The following is a 16,136-nucleotide window of genomic DNA, read 5'->3' as shown; positions in this document are numbered from 1 at the left end:
GCTGCCAGGCTCGAGCACAGTTACCGATTTTTTCTGGGGTCTCTGGTGATGCTCTGTAACAGCCTCTCCTCCGAAGCGGGGATTACCTAACAGTTTCGAGAACTCTGCTGCATGCTGCCAGGCTCGAACCCAGTTGTAGGTTTATTCTGGGGCGTCTGGCTGTGCTCTGCAGTAGTCTCTTCCCCCTAAGCCGGGAGTCCCTGGCACCAGAGATTTCCCATGATGCCTGATGCATTCTGCCAGGCTCGAGCCTGCATATTATTTACCAGGTTTTCCCTGAGACCCCCATCGCTCAGGCTTAGAGACATATGCAGGCTCGATCCCCAGGCTCGAGCCTAAGTTAACGACTCACCCAAGCCCGGCTGACCCGCTGCATAAACGTGGAGAGAAGTGAGTTCACGAGGATCGGACCCCCTTAATCATGATGCGAGGATCCTTCCCGGACCCGGCCGTTGATGTGATGTGTTGACGTGTGCTGTGTGCCGTATGTCAGGCTCGAGCCTGCAGCAGCTGCAGTTGTGGGGTTCGGTCCGTGCGTTTTCAGGTTCAAGTGGATCAGGCTCGACTTCAGAATGAGCTTGAAGCCACTCCATGATGAGCTCGGAGGTACACTACATGTATTCCCTCGGTTCCCCCAACCTCAGGAGCAGATGGAAACTTCCTGAGATGCCATTGTGTTGTCGTGTCCTGTTTGCCATCAGGCTCGAGCTAGGGTCCACGTATGTACCTGCATGTACCTGACTGACTGGCTTGGCCCGTGCATCCATACAGCACGCCTCTTTTCAGTTTTGGGATATGTAATCAGGCTCGACAATCCGCATGTCGTGCATGAGTGCTCTATTTACTCTAAATTAAATAACCATAACGAATTACAAATCTAATTACGCCATTACATGGGCCCCTTTCAATTATTTGTTGGGGTGTGTTGAGATGGCGCTGCCGCCGCATAATCAATCAACCCGAGTGATAATCCATGAGTCATGACACAGAGCTTCACCCCCTATAATACGAGAATCCGTAAAGGAAGAAAATTGTATTGATTGTTCTACAAGATTACACGATAAAAAGTGATTTTAAGGCATAATCAGTGCTAAGACTGATTATGTCACTGGACACACATACTTTGGATGACACCCCACTCCACTTCTGCCCCACCACCGTCCGGGTAACCCCAGTAGAGTACCTAGGGGTTTGTGCACTATTCTGCAATCCCAACAAACCCTAACCCACCAAACCTCACATCACCGCCGCCTCTCCCGCAAGGTGCTCCCCTCCCCCCCACACGCACGCCGCATAATCTCACACCGCCGCCCACAACCTCACAGCACACAACCATCACAGCACACAACCCCTCACATACCGACCAATAAAATAAAAAAATAAAAAAATGCAGCCAACCGCCCCCCTCCACCGCGCTATCCGCCGCCTCGCGCTCACCACAAAAATGGTCAACGGCGGCTACTACAAGGGCACGCGCACGGGCTCCATGGGCACACACACCCGCCGCGGAGGCTTTGTGGTTGATTATAGTAAGGTGCGCACGTATGTTGTGCCGAGCTTGGAGGGGTTTAAGGTATGTTTGCTCCGACTCCGGAGGAGGGGGTATGGGGATGAGGAATTGGGGTACTGGGGAGAGAAAGGGGGCTAATGAAGGGGGGGTGGGGGTGGAATATAGTTGACGCCATTTGTGACGCGCAGGATGGCGCCGACGGTGGGGGCGGAGAGGTATAGCGGGGCTAGTCCTGCCAGTGGGGGGTTGTATTTGGAGAGGTGGAAGACGGAGAATGGTGTTAATTAGATGGGAGACTTTGAGGATAGAAGAGGGGGAGCGAAAGGGGTGGGGGGGGGGGGGGAGTTGTAGATACTGATGGTAGATAGGATAGGAATGGATGGCTTTTTTTTTGTTGTTGTTGTTGGTATTGGATGGGGGTAGAAGGTGGTGGGTAGAGGTAGAGGGTGGTGTATATTATTGTAGAGTGAATTGACGGTTTTAGAGAAGAGAAGGGCATAGCACAAAAAGGATATAAGAAGAAGTATATTATAGACAGCCAATTCACGATTGCAAGTTTCCCAGAGAAGATGAATGTACAGCACAAGAAGCCTAAGTAGCAGTAGTAATATTTACAACAACCTCTCTATCTATCTCCCTAACGCCTCTTATTCGGATCCAACAGATCCATAATAGCCTCCGTATGACCCCCATCCCTCCTGCCACCCAGCCCTCCTCTCATCCCCATCCCCATCCCCATGCCCATGCCCATCCCCATCCCCATGCCCCCCTCCTGCCCGCCCGTACCCCCCGCAGGGCCGTTAATCTCCTTATCCGCATTATACAACGAACCCCAACTCCTCCTCGCGCCAAAGCCCTTCAATATCGCCGCCGCATCGCCCACGCCTCCTCTCTGCCCAAACATGCCCCTCCCGCCCTCCTCATTCAGCGTATCCACATCCAGCAGCACGCGTCCCAGCGCATCCAGGCGCGCCCTGTCCGGAACATACTTTCTCGTGTGCTGCCGGTTGTTGTATAGCCTCAGCGGATCCTCCATCCGCATCGCGTCCACGCTCTTGGCCACAAATCCTCCAACACCAATCATGGTCCCGTACGCCCCAGAGTAGTTCATGTACCTCCCCGTGACTGCCTTCGGCTCGCCCTGCGGCCCCGTCTCGGGATCATTCCGCATCGCCGCCGTGGACCGCGTGTAGTGCAGCCCGCCCGACGGGTGTGTGCGGTGCGGCCGCGTCAGCGTGGGCAGGTCCAGGAACGCCACGACCAGCCGACCAAGCAGGAACATGTCTGCGCGCAGTGCCAGCATGTCCACCTCCACCGGGGCGTCTGAGGCGGCAGCGGTGGTGGGCGGGGTGTGGGTCTGGTGCAGGTAGACCTCCGGCTGCTGGGCGGCGGCGGTGGTGGGCGAGGTGTGGTGGGTCGGGCGCAGGCCGGCCTCCGGCTGGCTAGCAAAGCGGCGTTGGTTGCGAGCGACGAACTCGCGGAACTCGGCGCGGCGCGGTTTAACCTGGGTTTCGATGTAACGCGCAAAGTCGCCGGCGGGCATATCGGGGATGTAGGGGCCCTTGAAGCGCCATGTGTAGCACTCCTTGTGGGGGGCGTCAGGTGCAAAGTCGAAGACGCTATGGCGAATGGTGTACATGCTTGCTAGCGCCGAGGTTTCTACTGTGGGCCCGCGGAGGATGGGGACATCCATTTCTTGCCACTTCTTGAGCGTGAGCACGTCGTCGGAGGCAGACTCGTAGGTCGTGAAGTGCTCGAGCGTGTCGAGGGCGGTGTAGCGGAGGAATGGGTAGCGGGTCTTGGTGGGGAGGTCGCGCTTGAGGCCCCAGTTGCCGCGGGCGTGGGAGGATGTGGGGGTGGTGATGGCTTGGACGGTGGGGTGTGGGGCGACGTCCGGGTTAGTGAGGAAGTAGGAGGGCGGCGGGGGGACAGGCGGGGGCATAGATAGGAGGCGGGAGCGGCGGAGGAGGGCAGCGGCGGGGGAGAAGCGTTTGGCGGCCGACATGGTGGTGCAGCGGGGGGGGGGGGGGTGAGGGCCCAATTGAGCGGTGTCTGTGTGTGTGCTGGGTCGGTGTGGTGTGGCCGGTGCTGTGTGCCGCTGGCTGGAGATATTGGCCGAATCGGGTGGGTGCGAGAAGTAGCCGGGGGTGGAGAGGTCGGTCGGAAGTACTTGGTATGCAGCGTGAAAATTCTGGGGGAGACCGGGTAACTAACAGTTCATCATGGAATGTCACTCGGTTAGGTCAATGATTGAATGAATGGTGTCCTGGTGGTTTATGTCTAGCCACTATGAGCAGCCGGGGGTTGTAAGACACCGAAATATATGTGTCTCTGTAGATCTGGGCGTGATGTGCACCAGAATATGTGTTGCTTCACCCGTTCGTTGGTAAATGCTGATCCTTTGGACCGCATAGCTCCCGACCGGACGTCAGAGTGCGTCATATCCATATTGCGTATATAGGAGATCAACGTGCGTAAATAGCCACTGGTTGACTCACGTAGATCGAATCACTCACCGTATCCGGGAGTGCTGGTGTCTCAGTCCTCCGAGCTAGGGACGCGCGCAGACCTGGTACTCCGGGACGCAGATTAATCAAGCCCTATATAAATGATGGATATATTATATAATCAACTATATATTAACAATGTAAGCCAGATTTGGAGTTACTTTTTTTCTAATTAGAAGCGTCTTAAGCTTGCGTCCCGACGCAGTACTGCACTGTCGATCCACTGCATGTTTCTGTTCCACCGTCCACGATCCCGGCAGTTCGATGCAACCTTTGGAGATCTGAGCTGAGCACGCATCACAATCAGCCAACCCAACACACACATTAACTGCCATGTGCAGAAACGCAGGGACCACAAGCATAAGTATGGTTCGGGACACTTACCGCCGCGCCCACATGCACGCCATCCCTTCGTGCGTCTTCAGGCCAGAGCATATATGTGGCGATTGGTGGCCGGCCTGCGACTACTATACAAAATTGGTTGTAAAAGCTGGCTGTAGATGTCGGCTGGCAGTGCAAGACAGACCTACTTGTCTCGCAAGGTTTCTCTAAAAAAATGCTCATTTTCGTAAAATTGTACTGTCTATGATCACGACGCAGCGCAGTCGTGGGAGTGATTACCGGGAACAGGCGAAGGGATATACAACTATAACCGCCTATCATCAGTGTCCATGTGCTGCAGTAAGCTTAGACATGTGTGACGCAGTGTATATGCATGTTTCTGGATGGCCAAGATCGATGCATGATGATGACTTGACTGATATATGGACAGGAGGGCGGTACATGTAAATATAATAGCAAGCGACCGGCGTGTCCCCGTCTTCTTCTTCTTAACACCCCCGTTGTCCTGTTCATTGGTCAATTATACACATGTCCTTAATTAACCGACCCTGAGTGGCCCTTAATTAAGCTTACCTGCATGTACACAAGGCCGCGAATGTCCGTCCACGTCCACCCACACTGCCGGGTTTCGGGTTTAGGAGTTACATGTACGTTAGTAACGTCGTTATCCAGGGTCGACTCCAATAACATCGAGATATTGTACCCTGCGTCTTATGCTCTTCCCCCAGACGCAAAGACTCCGGTCCCGTGGCTCTCAACCTTAGTCCTCTCACCATGATGCTAGTAGAAAATAGCCTACCACGTGACCCGAGTACTTTGCGTCCCTGCTACTATTGGTGCAAAAATTAATATAATACGTTAATAGGCGGTAAGATATTGCACTCCCCGACGTATATGACGAATTAATGAAGACCGCTGATATTCCGAGTGGCTTATACGACCCCAGCTTTTCAACTTTTGCGTCCTCCGCCAGCTCCAGGGGTCGATCGATAAGAGAATACACACTATTCCATCCAGCCTTGGGGCTAGCTACCCCGCCATAGAGACTCTCCACCGAGCGGTACATCCTGTGGGAAAAAGCAAGAACACGTACACCGCAGCACCCATAACCAAAGATCAACAGACCGCCATACATCGTTATTGGCATGGTCGCAACTTCAATCTACAGGTACACAACATCCTACACCCCCCCGGCCGCAGTCGTAGCACAGGTAGCTACTACTTTCTACCAAAGTCCTAAACCACGATCGACCCGACAAGCGAATCCGATAGGCTAGTTACCCATCTCCCGCAAGACTACAGACGCCGGAGAGGATACGAACGGGATAGACGACGGAGAGTACCTCCTGTGCGGCGGGAGATGGCAGGGTGGTTGGGCTCAATACGGGTGAGAATTGGTGATTACTAGGAACACTTTCCAGGCGCTATTACTTTGGTGGTAGGTTTAGGGTTGTAGGTAGCTCGTTGCAAGAGGAGCTTTTCTTTCTGGGTTGGGTGAACCTTGGTGGCTGATATTTTGACAGATAGGTACTGGCGGGGAGTTAGAGTGAGGGAACTTTGTGACAGAGTGGTGGATATATTGTGGGCTGGGAATAGCAATTGAGAGGGAGTAGACTCGTCACCCTCCAAAAAAGCTTAAAGATGTATATATGTAATTATTCTAACTATTAAATCAAGGTATAATAATCTTTTATCTTCTATTTTCACAATCCCTAATTCAAATTGAGAACGAGACCAAATTGCAAAAATCACATATCCAACCCCCAGTACAGTGGACACGACAACCCAACCCAAAACTACAAGTCCAAGATTCATCCCGCAGCCCATGTGCCGAGCCCCCCGAGAAATCTACATTATGTAACTCGGGGTCGGGGTCGGGTCCCATCCTGCCCTAAGCTGTAGTAACATTCCGGGGTGGCCTTAGCAATGTTGTTTTATAAACCCCGCCTAAAAAATATTTCCCTTAACATTTTTTTCTTTCCTGGAATTATTCCTTTTCTCATCGATCTTCACCAACTTCCTCTTGGGCGGTTTTCTCTTACCCAATTTTCTTTTTACTCTCTTTCGTTATATTTCTTGTCTTTTTTTTTTTTCTTTACATTTTTATTTTTTTCAATTTTTTTCAATTTTTTTTTTAATTTTTAATTTTTTTCCTTCCCTAACACCACTCTACTGTGCTCTGACATAAGTGGGTTAGGTTTGGTACATCCGCAGCTGAAGTCAACTCAGCTCAACTGCATAGCTAGATGTTCAAACCTATCCCACTATGGTATGTAATTCTTTCTCCTTTTCCCTTCCTTCTTTCCCTTACCTTGTCCTTCTTTCCTTTCTTTTCGTACCTTCTCTCACCTTCCCTTCTCCTTCCCATCTTTCCTTCTCACTGGATTTCTGGGCGGGATTTTCCTACTTTACTATGGTTCACTGTGGCTGACTGGTTCGCTATGAGTGTGGGTTTTAGTTTTGGGGGTTTTATGCATGCTCCGGTGATGAGATAGGTCAGGCTGTCTCTGATATGGTTCATGATGGATCGAGTAGAAAGGACGTGTCCTATCTCATTATGAGATGCGTACCTTGTTGGTTGGTTGGTTGGTTGGTTGGTTGGCTAGTTCTATGGAGAGACAGGTCCTTCGGTTCTCCGTGGTCGGCCTTTATGGTCACCTTGGATTCTCGAGAGACCTGTTCCTTCATGGAACATTGCTTCTTGTGGCATCTGGGGCCGGGGTTCGTTGCTCCGATGGTGGGACAGGTTTCTGGCACCTTCAACAATGGTCTTTAATGATCTATGGAGGTTGCGGAAACCTATCCTATTGTGGGATGCATATTGTCAAAGAGTTTTTATTTCTGTCGAACACTAGTTCGATGGTGCAACAGGTTCGGTCTTGTCAGCAGTGTTATTCAACATTATCGGGTGGATTGCATAGTCCGAACCTGTTGCACTATGGAAGCTAGTTAGCTTAGGATCTCTGTGGGGTTTGGATTGCAATTAAGCTCCGATGGCACGATAGGTTTCACTGCGCTTTGTTCTCTGCGCTGCAGCGGCGAGACATGGTGAAACCTATCCTGCTATGGGATGTATGGTTGGTTGGGCACTGGTTCGATGGTGAGATGGGTCATAAGTGGATGCATACGTTTGTAATATTCGTGTGAATTCCATGAGTTGACCTATTTCACTATGGGATCTAGTCATTAGGGTCTTTTTCGGTTTTCTGCTCCGATGGCAGGATAGGCCCAGCGCTGTTAACAGAGGATAGGCTGTACTTAATCTGTGACATGGGTGGACTTATCCCGTTATGGGATGCATGTGGCCAGTTCGATGGCGAGACAGGTCGGGGAAGGAAATGCCGCATTCTGCAAAGTCAGGTTGCGAACATTTTCTGCGGCTAACCTGACTCTTCATGGAATCTGGCTAGTTGAGATATCTGGGGGGTTTTATGTTTCGATAGCACGATAGGCTCATCAACATCATCGTGCTCACTGCTGAAGCAGTAGTATGAACATGTGGGTGAACCTATTCCGTTATGGGATGCATGTGGCCAGTTCGATGATGAGACAGGTTCCATGAGAAGAAATCGAGAGGGCGTTTTTGCAAAGCCAGATCGCGAACCTTACTCTAGGAACCTATCTCTTCATGGAAGCTGCAGAGTTTAGGACGCTGGGGATTGTCTTCCGGTGTTAATAAATCCTATATATGTGGAACAAAATCTATAGCACTAGTGGGCTTAGACTTGTGGGTGAGGCTACTAGATACATAATTTACAGGGTGAAAAGAAAGAAAAATAACATTTAACTGAACGGCATATATACATGCGTAGTATAGTAGGTTCAGAACCATAGCATCGGTACTTCTCTTGGTGTGTTCCGTCTTGGTTCGGTTTAGATTAAGAGAAGTTTATAGTAAAGTAAAATGCGCTGCTAGATTTATCGTCTTGCTGTATTTCTAGGACAGAACGTACTAACTATGCCGCAGAGGGTCATGGATATCAGCTATCCTAGGAAGGTTATATTAATCCAGGCTGGTATATGAGCTAAGTGAACGTGTAGATTTCTTGTCCATGGAAAAACCTTAATAATATATTGAAGAGTTGGTAATATATCGTATTGACTACTGTAGACATAGGCGAAAAGCGTTTTCTAGAGAACAAGTAACCGAAGAACTGGTACGTACCAGGAATAGGCCTCGTATATCATACCCTCCCGGTCTTTGAAGGTGCGGTCATAAGGTACACAATAGAAGGGTTCAAGAGCATTAGGATCTTTATATGTATTATCAGAATCGCTTTTTGGATTACTCACAGTCTTACAGTACCAGCTAATTGTTTCAATCAGGTCCTATCCAAACGCTTTAAATTTCGCGCCCAGCAGTAATGAAAATCCTCATCATGCTGGCTAAAAAAGAGGAAGGCCAGAAAAAAAACACTTCAGGCAAGCAAGCCAAAATCTATCTTAAACAGAATTCCCAGTGTTTTTGTCTCTAGATCGCTAGGATAGTGCTCTTTGTAACCACTTGTAAATCCCGACGGAAGGAATCCAATCATAGATCACTCGTCTCGAAGGGCTGATGTGTTTGCTATACGATGCAAGGCGCAGTTTCGAATCGGTTACTCCCTATAATAAGAAAAGAATTCTTGGTAAACTCAAATGATATATAACCTCTTCGAGCTTGTGGAACGCACGTTTGTTTGTTGGGGCTTGTGCTGGCCAGCTTGGTGGGTCGATAAGCTTAGTGTAAAGCTAATCATTGCTCCCACTCACTGATCCAGTAAATTTATGAGAAGGCATGGGGCAAAGGTGTGTGGTGTTTCTAACATATTCCTTACTTTTGTCATCTCATTTAAACCCGAGTTAGCCTCCAGCCAATTCTCCGCCTGCGTTTTCCTGCGAGATTTCCCCCGGATTGTTGAAGGAAGGCCCATGTCTAGCTCGCATGAAAAGGCACATTCCGATGTCATCAAGTTTCTCAGTCTGTCTTTCTTTTTTCACGCTTGACATCTCCAGCTGGAGTGATTAACAATGTTTGTTTCTCTAGCTGGTTATATAGCTCCAGCGTATTTTAGGAGCTTTTATTCCTGGGTATCGGGTCATAAACTATTACCCCTCCATATTGCGCGGCTTATGTGTATGCCATGCTAGTATTTTGCTTCTAGTTTGATACTATTGTTTATTTCATAGGAAATGTCGAGGGAAGTTTTAGTTAGCTTAGATTCTGCACCCACCCCAATGCATGTGTGACCGCCATTTCGTTAGCCTTTTCTTCCAGTGTAGTCTGCAAGGAGTGATATGTCTCCTGCGGGAGCAGCGCTGAGGGCAAACCCGGCCAGGAAGCCCGCCGGCCGGTCCTCCGGTTGCCAACGGGGCGGCCCCCAACATTTGCAACGAGTCCGGCTCCACTAACCCCGTCTCAAGACGGCAGTAGGAAACGACTTTAAACCGAACCCTAGCTGAGGGGGTTGGAAGCGAAAGGCGATGGAGCTTCATTGTATAATTCCTGTCCATCGAGATCGTGCACCATACCCGGGATTCACGAGCACCAGATGTGAATGGATTTCGGCTGTCCCTCTTGTGACGAGAGCTTGATTCGTGTCCAGCGAGGCTTTCACCATCAGTGAACATGCTATAGACACAGGTAGCTGCGCCTAGTCAGGGCTATATTAGCTGTAACCTGTTGGTAGCAGTAGTGGCAATTTCATGAATGTCTGTGTCTCACTGCGGGGTTTTCGGAGTGGGTGTAGATGTAGATGTAGCAGTCTAGCAACACGTTCTCGTTAGGCACCCTGATCAAAGCGAATAGGGTCCGTATTTCGTCGCAAAACCCGGCCTCCTTTCCCGCCCTCAGGAACTGGAGGGTACAAGTAGTGAGTGCATGTGCCGTTGACGATCTCATCTGCGTATCTACGTATTATCTTGGATGTGTGGTCGACTGTCTTGTCTAGGGAGGTAGAGACGGGGGAGTAGTTTGCAATTTGCAAGAGATGATTGATGTGATAGCATTCAGAGAAGGGGTTAGGTACATGTACACAAGTACTTAAAAAAATCCGTCGCATCGTACATGTTTCTTTGTGGCAAGTACTTTATACACCTAACCCTGCATTGGCCGGTTCAAGTACGGAAATGAGCTGAGAGCCACCACCACGTCTGGCGCAGTAGTCGTCGGGGATGCGACCTTAGTTCTTGAGCGTGTCGAATACCGCCGGGTCGTGTGTTCGACACCCACCTTGGGGGAGGATATGACCGATCACCATATACTTTTGTCCCCGAGTGGAAACTACTTTTATGTGTCCCATTTGCATCCCGATGCTATATTTTTAAATTTTTTTTAACTCCTCCTTACACCAAGCTATCCCTTCTCACGACTGTGAGCTAGTAGACAACTTTACTCGGTAATAAACCTAACCCTTATCCCATGAACCTTTTGCCTCCCGGACGTGACCCCTCCTATACCTTTTTCTGGTGTTTTCACAGTCTGTAGATAGCTAGATTTTCTGAATACGGCTCCCAAGGTAGTTTAACCGGGAGACCCCCGGTTGGCCTCACTCCTTGGTAAGCGTGTTGTATGGAATTGAGCCCATAAACTGGCTTGGGTCACTTGGTATATTATTTTTGTGCTCTAGAGTTTGGGGTCTGGAACTAATCGTTTTACTTTACACTACCTAGCTAGGCTAGGTTTTTTTTTCTTTTCGTTTGAGAATCTCTCCCATATCCACTTTTCACCTCCAGTGCACGTACTATATACTTGCTCGATGGTCAGTTCACCGGCTGCAGTGGTTACAGCTGTTTTCATAAAGCTTATGCCCGGCTGAGCGTCGTAATGCATGGTGCAAATCTTGCAAAGCTAAGCACGATTACTTCGTTAGGTATATACCAGCTCAGGTATTCACCTGAGTTTAAACTTTCTGCAGGATTGTCTAGTGAAGCTATGAGAATTACATACTTAGAGCGGGAATGGAGTGGAATATTCACACTATGCATTACGACGCTGATCAGCTGGGCCTAATTTTATGAGAATGGCGGTAATCAAAATTGTCTTTAGCCACCCTCACTAGACACCTATGGCTAGCTCTTACACTGGACTATGCGTGCCGGCCGACAAGAAAAACCTGCAGATCGATCATTGACATCTCAGCTAATCATGGCGAGTGATATCCCATGACCCTAATTTCAATCTCAGCTGCTACCACAGTATGAGATGTCCGGCTGTTGCGCGGCGGAAGCTGTTGTTTCGAGAACACTGGCATGCGGGATGGGGATCGGGGGTTGAGGGGGTGCTCGTACGTGGCTGTACTGGGAGCGGGTGGTTGTGCGCACCGGGTGCAGGGGGTGTGGTGCGCACGATTTTAGGGTGGCGGGGGTGGGCTGGTGGTGACCACGTATGTGGATGGGGGCGGGGGGATGTAGTTTTGGGGGGTGGATGGTGCGGTTTGGGGGGGTAGGGGGGAAGTCTTGCTTGGTGTGCCTCCGCTTCAACCTTGCGGCTGCTTGTGGCGCGCGCGCGGCGATCACGGGGAGAAGAAAAAGAGAAATGCGAAACGCGAACAACAACCCCGACACACTCCCTAGTATAACAACCAAAAAAAAAAAAAAACACCTTGCTTTCACCCCCTTTTTACCTAGTCGCAGCTACACAGCCCTCCAGCCTTGTAGGGACTCGAACCACCACCGGTGATGCTGGACACCATTACTATCAGATGGCGGAATAGGGTACATGTATATTCAAAGATCCTATAGCCATTAGCGGGTATGCGCGGCGACCAGCCAGCCTGCTGTGCTGGTAGGGGTTGTGAGGCTATAACTACATGTACATACGTACTTGTAAGTAACATGGCATGGCTATGTAGGTGGATACATGTATCTTCATGCGCGCATACATGTAGGCAACGGTAGAACCACATCTGGGGTTGTATGTGTTTAGAACGATGGGGTTTGTAGTTAGTTGTCGTTACATGAAGCCCGCTCAAGGGGACTAGCTCAACCGAGTGGTTGGCGCGCGCGTGCATGATGCTTGTGACGAGCTCTTTCATGGGGGCGCTATGAATTCTGCCAGCGGCGTGATATGTGGCACATCCATCGAGCGACGGCGGGAGGGGGGGGGGGGGCTAGCTGCGTAGTGGAGCACTCTTCTCCTCATCATCGATTCAGACCTCGATCAGATGTGGATGGCATGACTCAATCATCATCAATCAGCCTGGAAAGCAAAGACGCAAAGCCCCGGGTCACTTGGAATTGTAGGCTGTTTTCTAGCATCATGGCCACGGGGTGACCAAGATTGAGAGTCACGGAACCCGGAGACTTGACGTCTTTGCTACGTAGTATGCATATGTTCTGCTGATATTGCGAGGCGGTCGCATCACAGGATATCACTCGCCGACTATACTAACTGGGGGGTGCTATGTTGTGGTATCGCAACCACTGCAGGTCCGATATTACAATACAATCAAGCCTTGAAGCCCAAGGGCCACCTCTTCCGGGGGGCCCTGATTAATCCCCAGCTTGGGGCCTAAAAAGCCGTGATACTCGGGGATAATATATACTCGAAGGGCTGTTTTTTTATTTTTGGTTTCTGCACCCAAACCCACCACCACCCTCACCAATTAGCAACAAGCAAAGACTGGAACCCTGGGGGTTTCAATGTCGTCGTGCATCAGTCGCTAAACAAACCAACCTATCATCTCTCTTCTGCATAGATCTGCGATGTATTTTGCAGATCCTTGGCGCTGGACTGGACCCTAGCCAGCCAGGGTTAGGGATCTACGTCAGTTCACGTCAAAAAGTTAAAACCTCCATACCCGGGTCGCCACTCCGCGACACAGAACACACACACACACACCTACAAACCTCAATGCTCACCACCGACCCAAACCGGCCGCCAATCTACTCCCCCACGCTGCGCAAATGGCTGCACCAATACCGCGAACCCACAGCTGGTACCCCCCCCCCCCCCCCAAATCCTCTCCCTCTACAGCCAACTAACCACGCGCGCCAGACCAAGACCACACCCTCCACGCCCTCACCCCGCCCACCACTCTCCTCCCGCGCACCTACCACCCCACCAACACCACCCGCCCGGGGATCAAGTACCTCGACCGCGACTGGTGGTACCGGTGCCTCGCGCAAGACGCGCCCGAGACGGGCGCGGCCGTGGGCCACATTGACGGTCTGCTGGCCGAGAGCCAGGTCGTCACGACACACGCCGAGATCCTGGATCCCACTATCGGGGCGCTGCTGGCGTTTGGGGGCGCGCACGAGGAGGGGCGGGCGGGGCGGTATGTGGCGACTGCGGTGGTGGCGATGGGGGTGGTGGGGAGCGAGGTGGGGATGGGGAGTGTTGTGGAGGGGTGGCGCGGGGTGGAGGGGGTCAAGGGGATGGGGGTGGGAGTGTGTGGCGTGGAGGGGGTGGAGAGGGTGGCGGAGTGTGCGGGGAGGGTGAGGCAGGTTTGTACGGCGGGGAAGGAGGGGGAGTTGAAATGTGAGTGCTGTCGTCGTTGGGTTTTTCTGTTGCTGTCGTTGCTGTTGTTGTATGGTATCAATAAAAGCTGTTTCTGTGCTGTGCTCATGTGTGTGTGGTGTGGTGATTAGCAAACATGGCCGTGCGCACGGCAAGCAGCACAATGCTATTCCGCCAGCGGCGGCTGGAGGCGCCATTGCCTGGGCGGGCGACGCGGCTTGCGGCGGTGCCGCTGGCGAGTGTGGCGGGCGGAACGGGGAAGAGGGCGCATGCACATGTCGCGTTTAACCCGTGGTACGAGAAGCAGTTTGGCATCATTGACGAGGGCGGGAGGTGGCGCGTGTATGATCTCGAGGGCGCGCAGGCGAGGGATTGGCGTGTCAGGTCGGATGTGAAGGTGGCGGAGACGGGGCGGGGGTTTGTGGGTGGCGCGGAGGGAGGGACGGGGTGGGGGAGATTGCTGTGGGGCGGGGATGTGAATACTGTGCTTGCGTGTGATCGGAGGAGGGCGGGGCTGTTTGATATCAGGGTGAGTGAGCTGTCTCTGCACAGCTATCTGTGCCTCCGCACAGCTATCTCGAGATGAGGGGAATATATTCATTATTTCTATATCTACGACACTAATCACATATATCCACTCCAGAACGTCCCCTCCACCCGCGCAGACATCGCCCTCCCCGTCTACCAAGGCATCGCCCAGGGCCACCTCCTCGACCTCCACCGCGGCCCCGAAACCGCCTCCACCCAAACCCACGACGTCTTCCTCCTCACCTCCGCCACCCTCTCCTGGCTCGACCTGCGCCACTCCGCAAAGCCCATCATGACCCTCCCGCACTACCGCCACCAGAACGACATCTCCCTCGCCATGAGCCTCCTCACCATCAACCGCACCACCACCACCGCCCTGCTCTACTCGCGCCTCAACAGCCTCATCACCTCCTTCCGCTTCGACCCCAACACCGCCGAGGACTTCCCCACCACCCTCGGCCGCCCCACCACCGTGCCCGCCCTCGCCCCCCGCGACGCATCGGTCCCCGTACAGCTCGGCCTCGCGGTGCGCCAATGCCCACTTAAGCAGCGCGGCGCCACAGACGAGGCGGGCGAGGCCCTCCTCGCCGACGAGCACCTCCGCTTCTTCACCGCCTTCAGCACAGGCCCCGAACTAGAGCTCATCCAGCGCGTCTACAGCAACAAGGTCCTCTCCACCACACTGCGCCCCCCCGCAACCGCCATACCCGCCAGGTCAAGAGCGCACACACCATCCCCGCCACCACCGCCGAGCCCGACTCCTCCGACTCCGACATCGACATCGACGACCCCCCCCACTCCTCCGCGCCCGCCGAAGAAAACAGAGTCAACTTCCGCGCGCTCTACAAACACGCCTTCCCACGCACGGACCCAACACTGCGCACCGCCTCAGAAGACGATCCAGAGCACTCCATCGCCGCCACCACATCGCGCCTCAAGACGGCACTGACGAACCGTCTTACGCGCGGCGACCTCGGGATCATCACGCTGCTCAACCTGCACCGCCCCGCTATGCTCTATGACGATCTGGCTGCACTCCAAACATCCATACACACCCTCCTCACAGCGGACCCCGACCTCGCGCCGTACCAGCTCCGCTGCCTCCTCCCCTCCCCCCCCTCCCCTGCCGCCGCAGACGACTTCCTCGCCACCACAGAGTCAACACCCCCCAGCATCAGCATCGAACAAACCTACACCCACATCCTGCACTCCTTCGTCACCCCCCTCCCCGCACACACGCCCCCGCGCGCGCGCCTCCGGCGCGAACGTCTCTCGCGCGCGCTGGCAACAGACCTCTTCCTCGCCACACTCGGCGTCAACCTACAACCACAGCCACAACCACAAGACGCGGACGCAGATGCAGAGCACATCCTCGGCATCCGCACGTACGCCAATGTAGCCACGCGGGTCACGCTGCCAGAGAACCTGGCGGGCGTGCTGGGGCGGTGGGTTGTGGGCGAGGATCCTGCGGCGGTGGAGTATGTGGCTGATGAGGAGGGGGAGGCGGCGAGGGCGCGGAGGAGGAGGAGGAGGAGGAGGGAGGGGGGGGAGGGGGAGGTGGGGAGGTTGAGGGGGGAGGTGGAGAGTTGGAGTTTGGGGGCGGGGGGGTCGCAGCCGCCGGCGGTGGTGGCTGTGGGGGCGGCGACGCAGGGGGGGGGTGTGGGGGTTGGGATAGCGAGTAGTCAGGTGGGGACGGGGATGGGGGTGATGAGTCAGGTTGAGAGGGGACGGCATGGGGGGCGGCAGCCGGCGGGGAGGAAGAAGAGGAGGACGGGGTTTTAGTGGTACAGTGTGGAGTATGGTTAATTTG

At 53.0% G+C, this 16,136-nt stretch overlaps 3 protein-coding genes across 3 annotated transcripts; 2 read left to right on the top strand and 1 right to left on the bottom strand.

The window, feature by feature from the left end:
- Nucleotides 1-1,387: 1,387 nt before the first annotated feature.
- Nucleotides 1,388-1,798, top strand: LAJ45_06954 (uncharacterized protein; the record flags this gene model as incomplete). The annotated part of the gene is made up of 2 exons (XM_046116514.1): nucleotides 1,388-1,573; nucleotides 1,676-1,798. The coding sequence occupies 2 exons, from the start codon at nucleotides 1,388-1,390 to the stop codon at nucleotides 1,796-1,798; spliced, it is 309 nt and encodes a 102-aa protein (XP_045970283.1).
- A 349-nt stretch (nucleotides 1,799-2,147) lies between these two features.
- On the bottom strand, nucleotides 2,148-3,515 carry LAJ45_06953 (uncharacterized protein; the record flags this gene model as incomplete). The annotated part of the gene is made up of 1 exon (XM_046116513.1): nucleotides 2,148-3,515. The coding sequence occupies one exon, from the start codon at nucleotides 3,513-3,515 to the stop codon at nucleotides 2,148-2,150; it is 1,368 nt and encodes a 455-aa protein (XP_045970282.1).
- A 9,677-nt stretch (nucleotides 3,516-13,192) lies between these two features.
- Nucleotides 13,193-16,108, top strand: LAJ45_06952 (uncharacterized protein; the record flags this gene model as incomplete). The annotated part of the gene is made up of 6 exons (XM_046116512.1): nucleotides 13,193-13,277; nucleotides 13,337-13,819; nucleotides 13,930-14,327; nucleotides 14,442-14,993; nucleotides 15,041-15,411; nucleotides 16,039-16,108. 6 exons carry the CDS (start codon nucleotides 13,193-13,195, stop codon nucleotides 16,106-16,108), a joined length of 1,959 nt encoding a protein of 652 aa, XP_045970281.1.
- Between the last annotated feature and the right edge of the window lie 28 nt (nucleotides 16,109-16,136).

The sequence above is a fragment of the Morchella importuna genome, assembly GCF_003444635.1.
Source record: "Morchella importuna strain M04M26 chromosome Unknown Morimp01GS021, whole genome shotgun sequence".
Classification (NCBI taxonomy): domain Eukaryota; kingdom Fungi; phylum Ascomycota; class Pezizomycetes; order Pezizales; family Morchellaceae; genus Morchella; species Morchella importuna.
The sequence above is the reverse complement of the archived record's forward strand: the minus strand, read 5'-3'. Positions and strand labels throughout refer to the sequence as shown.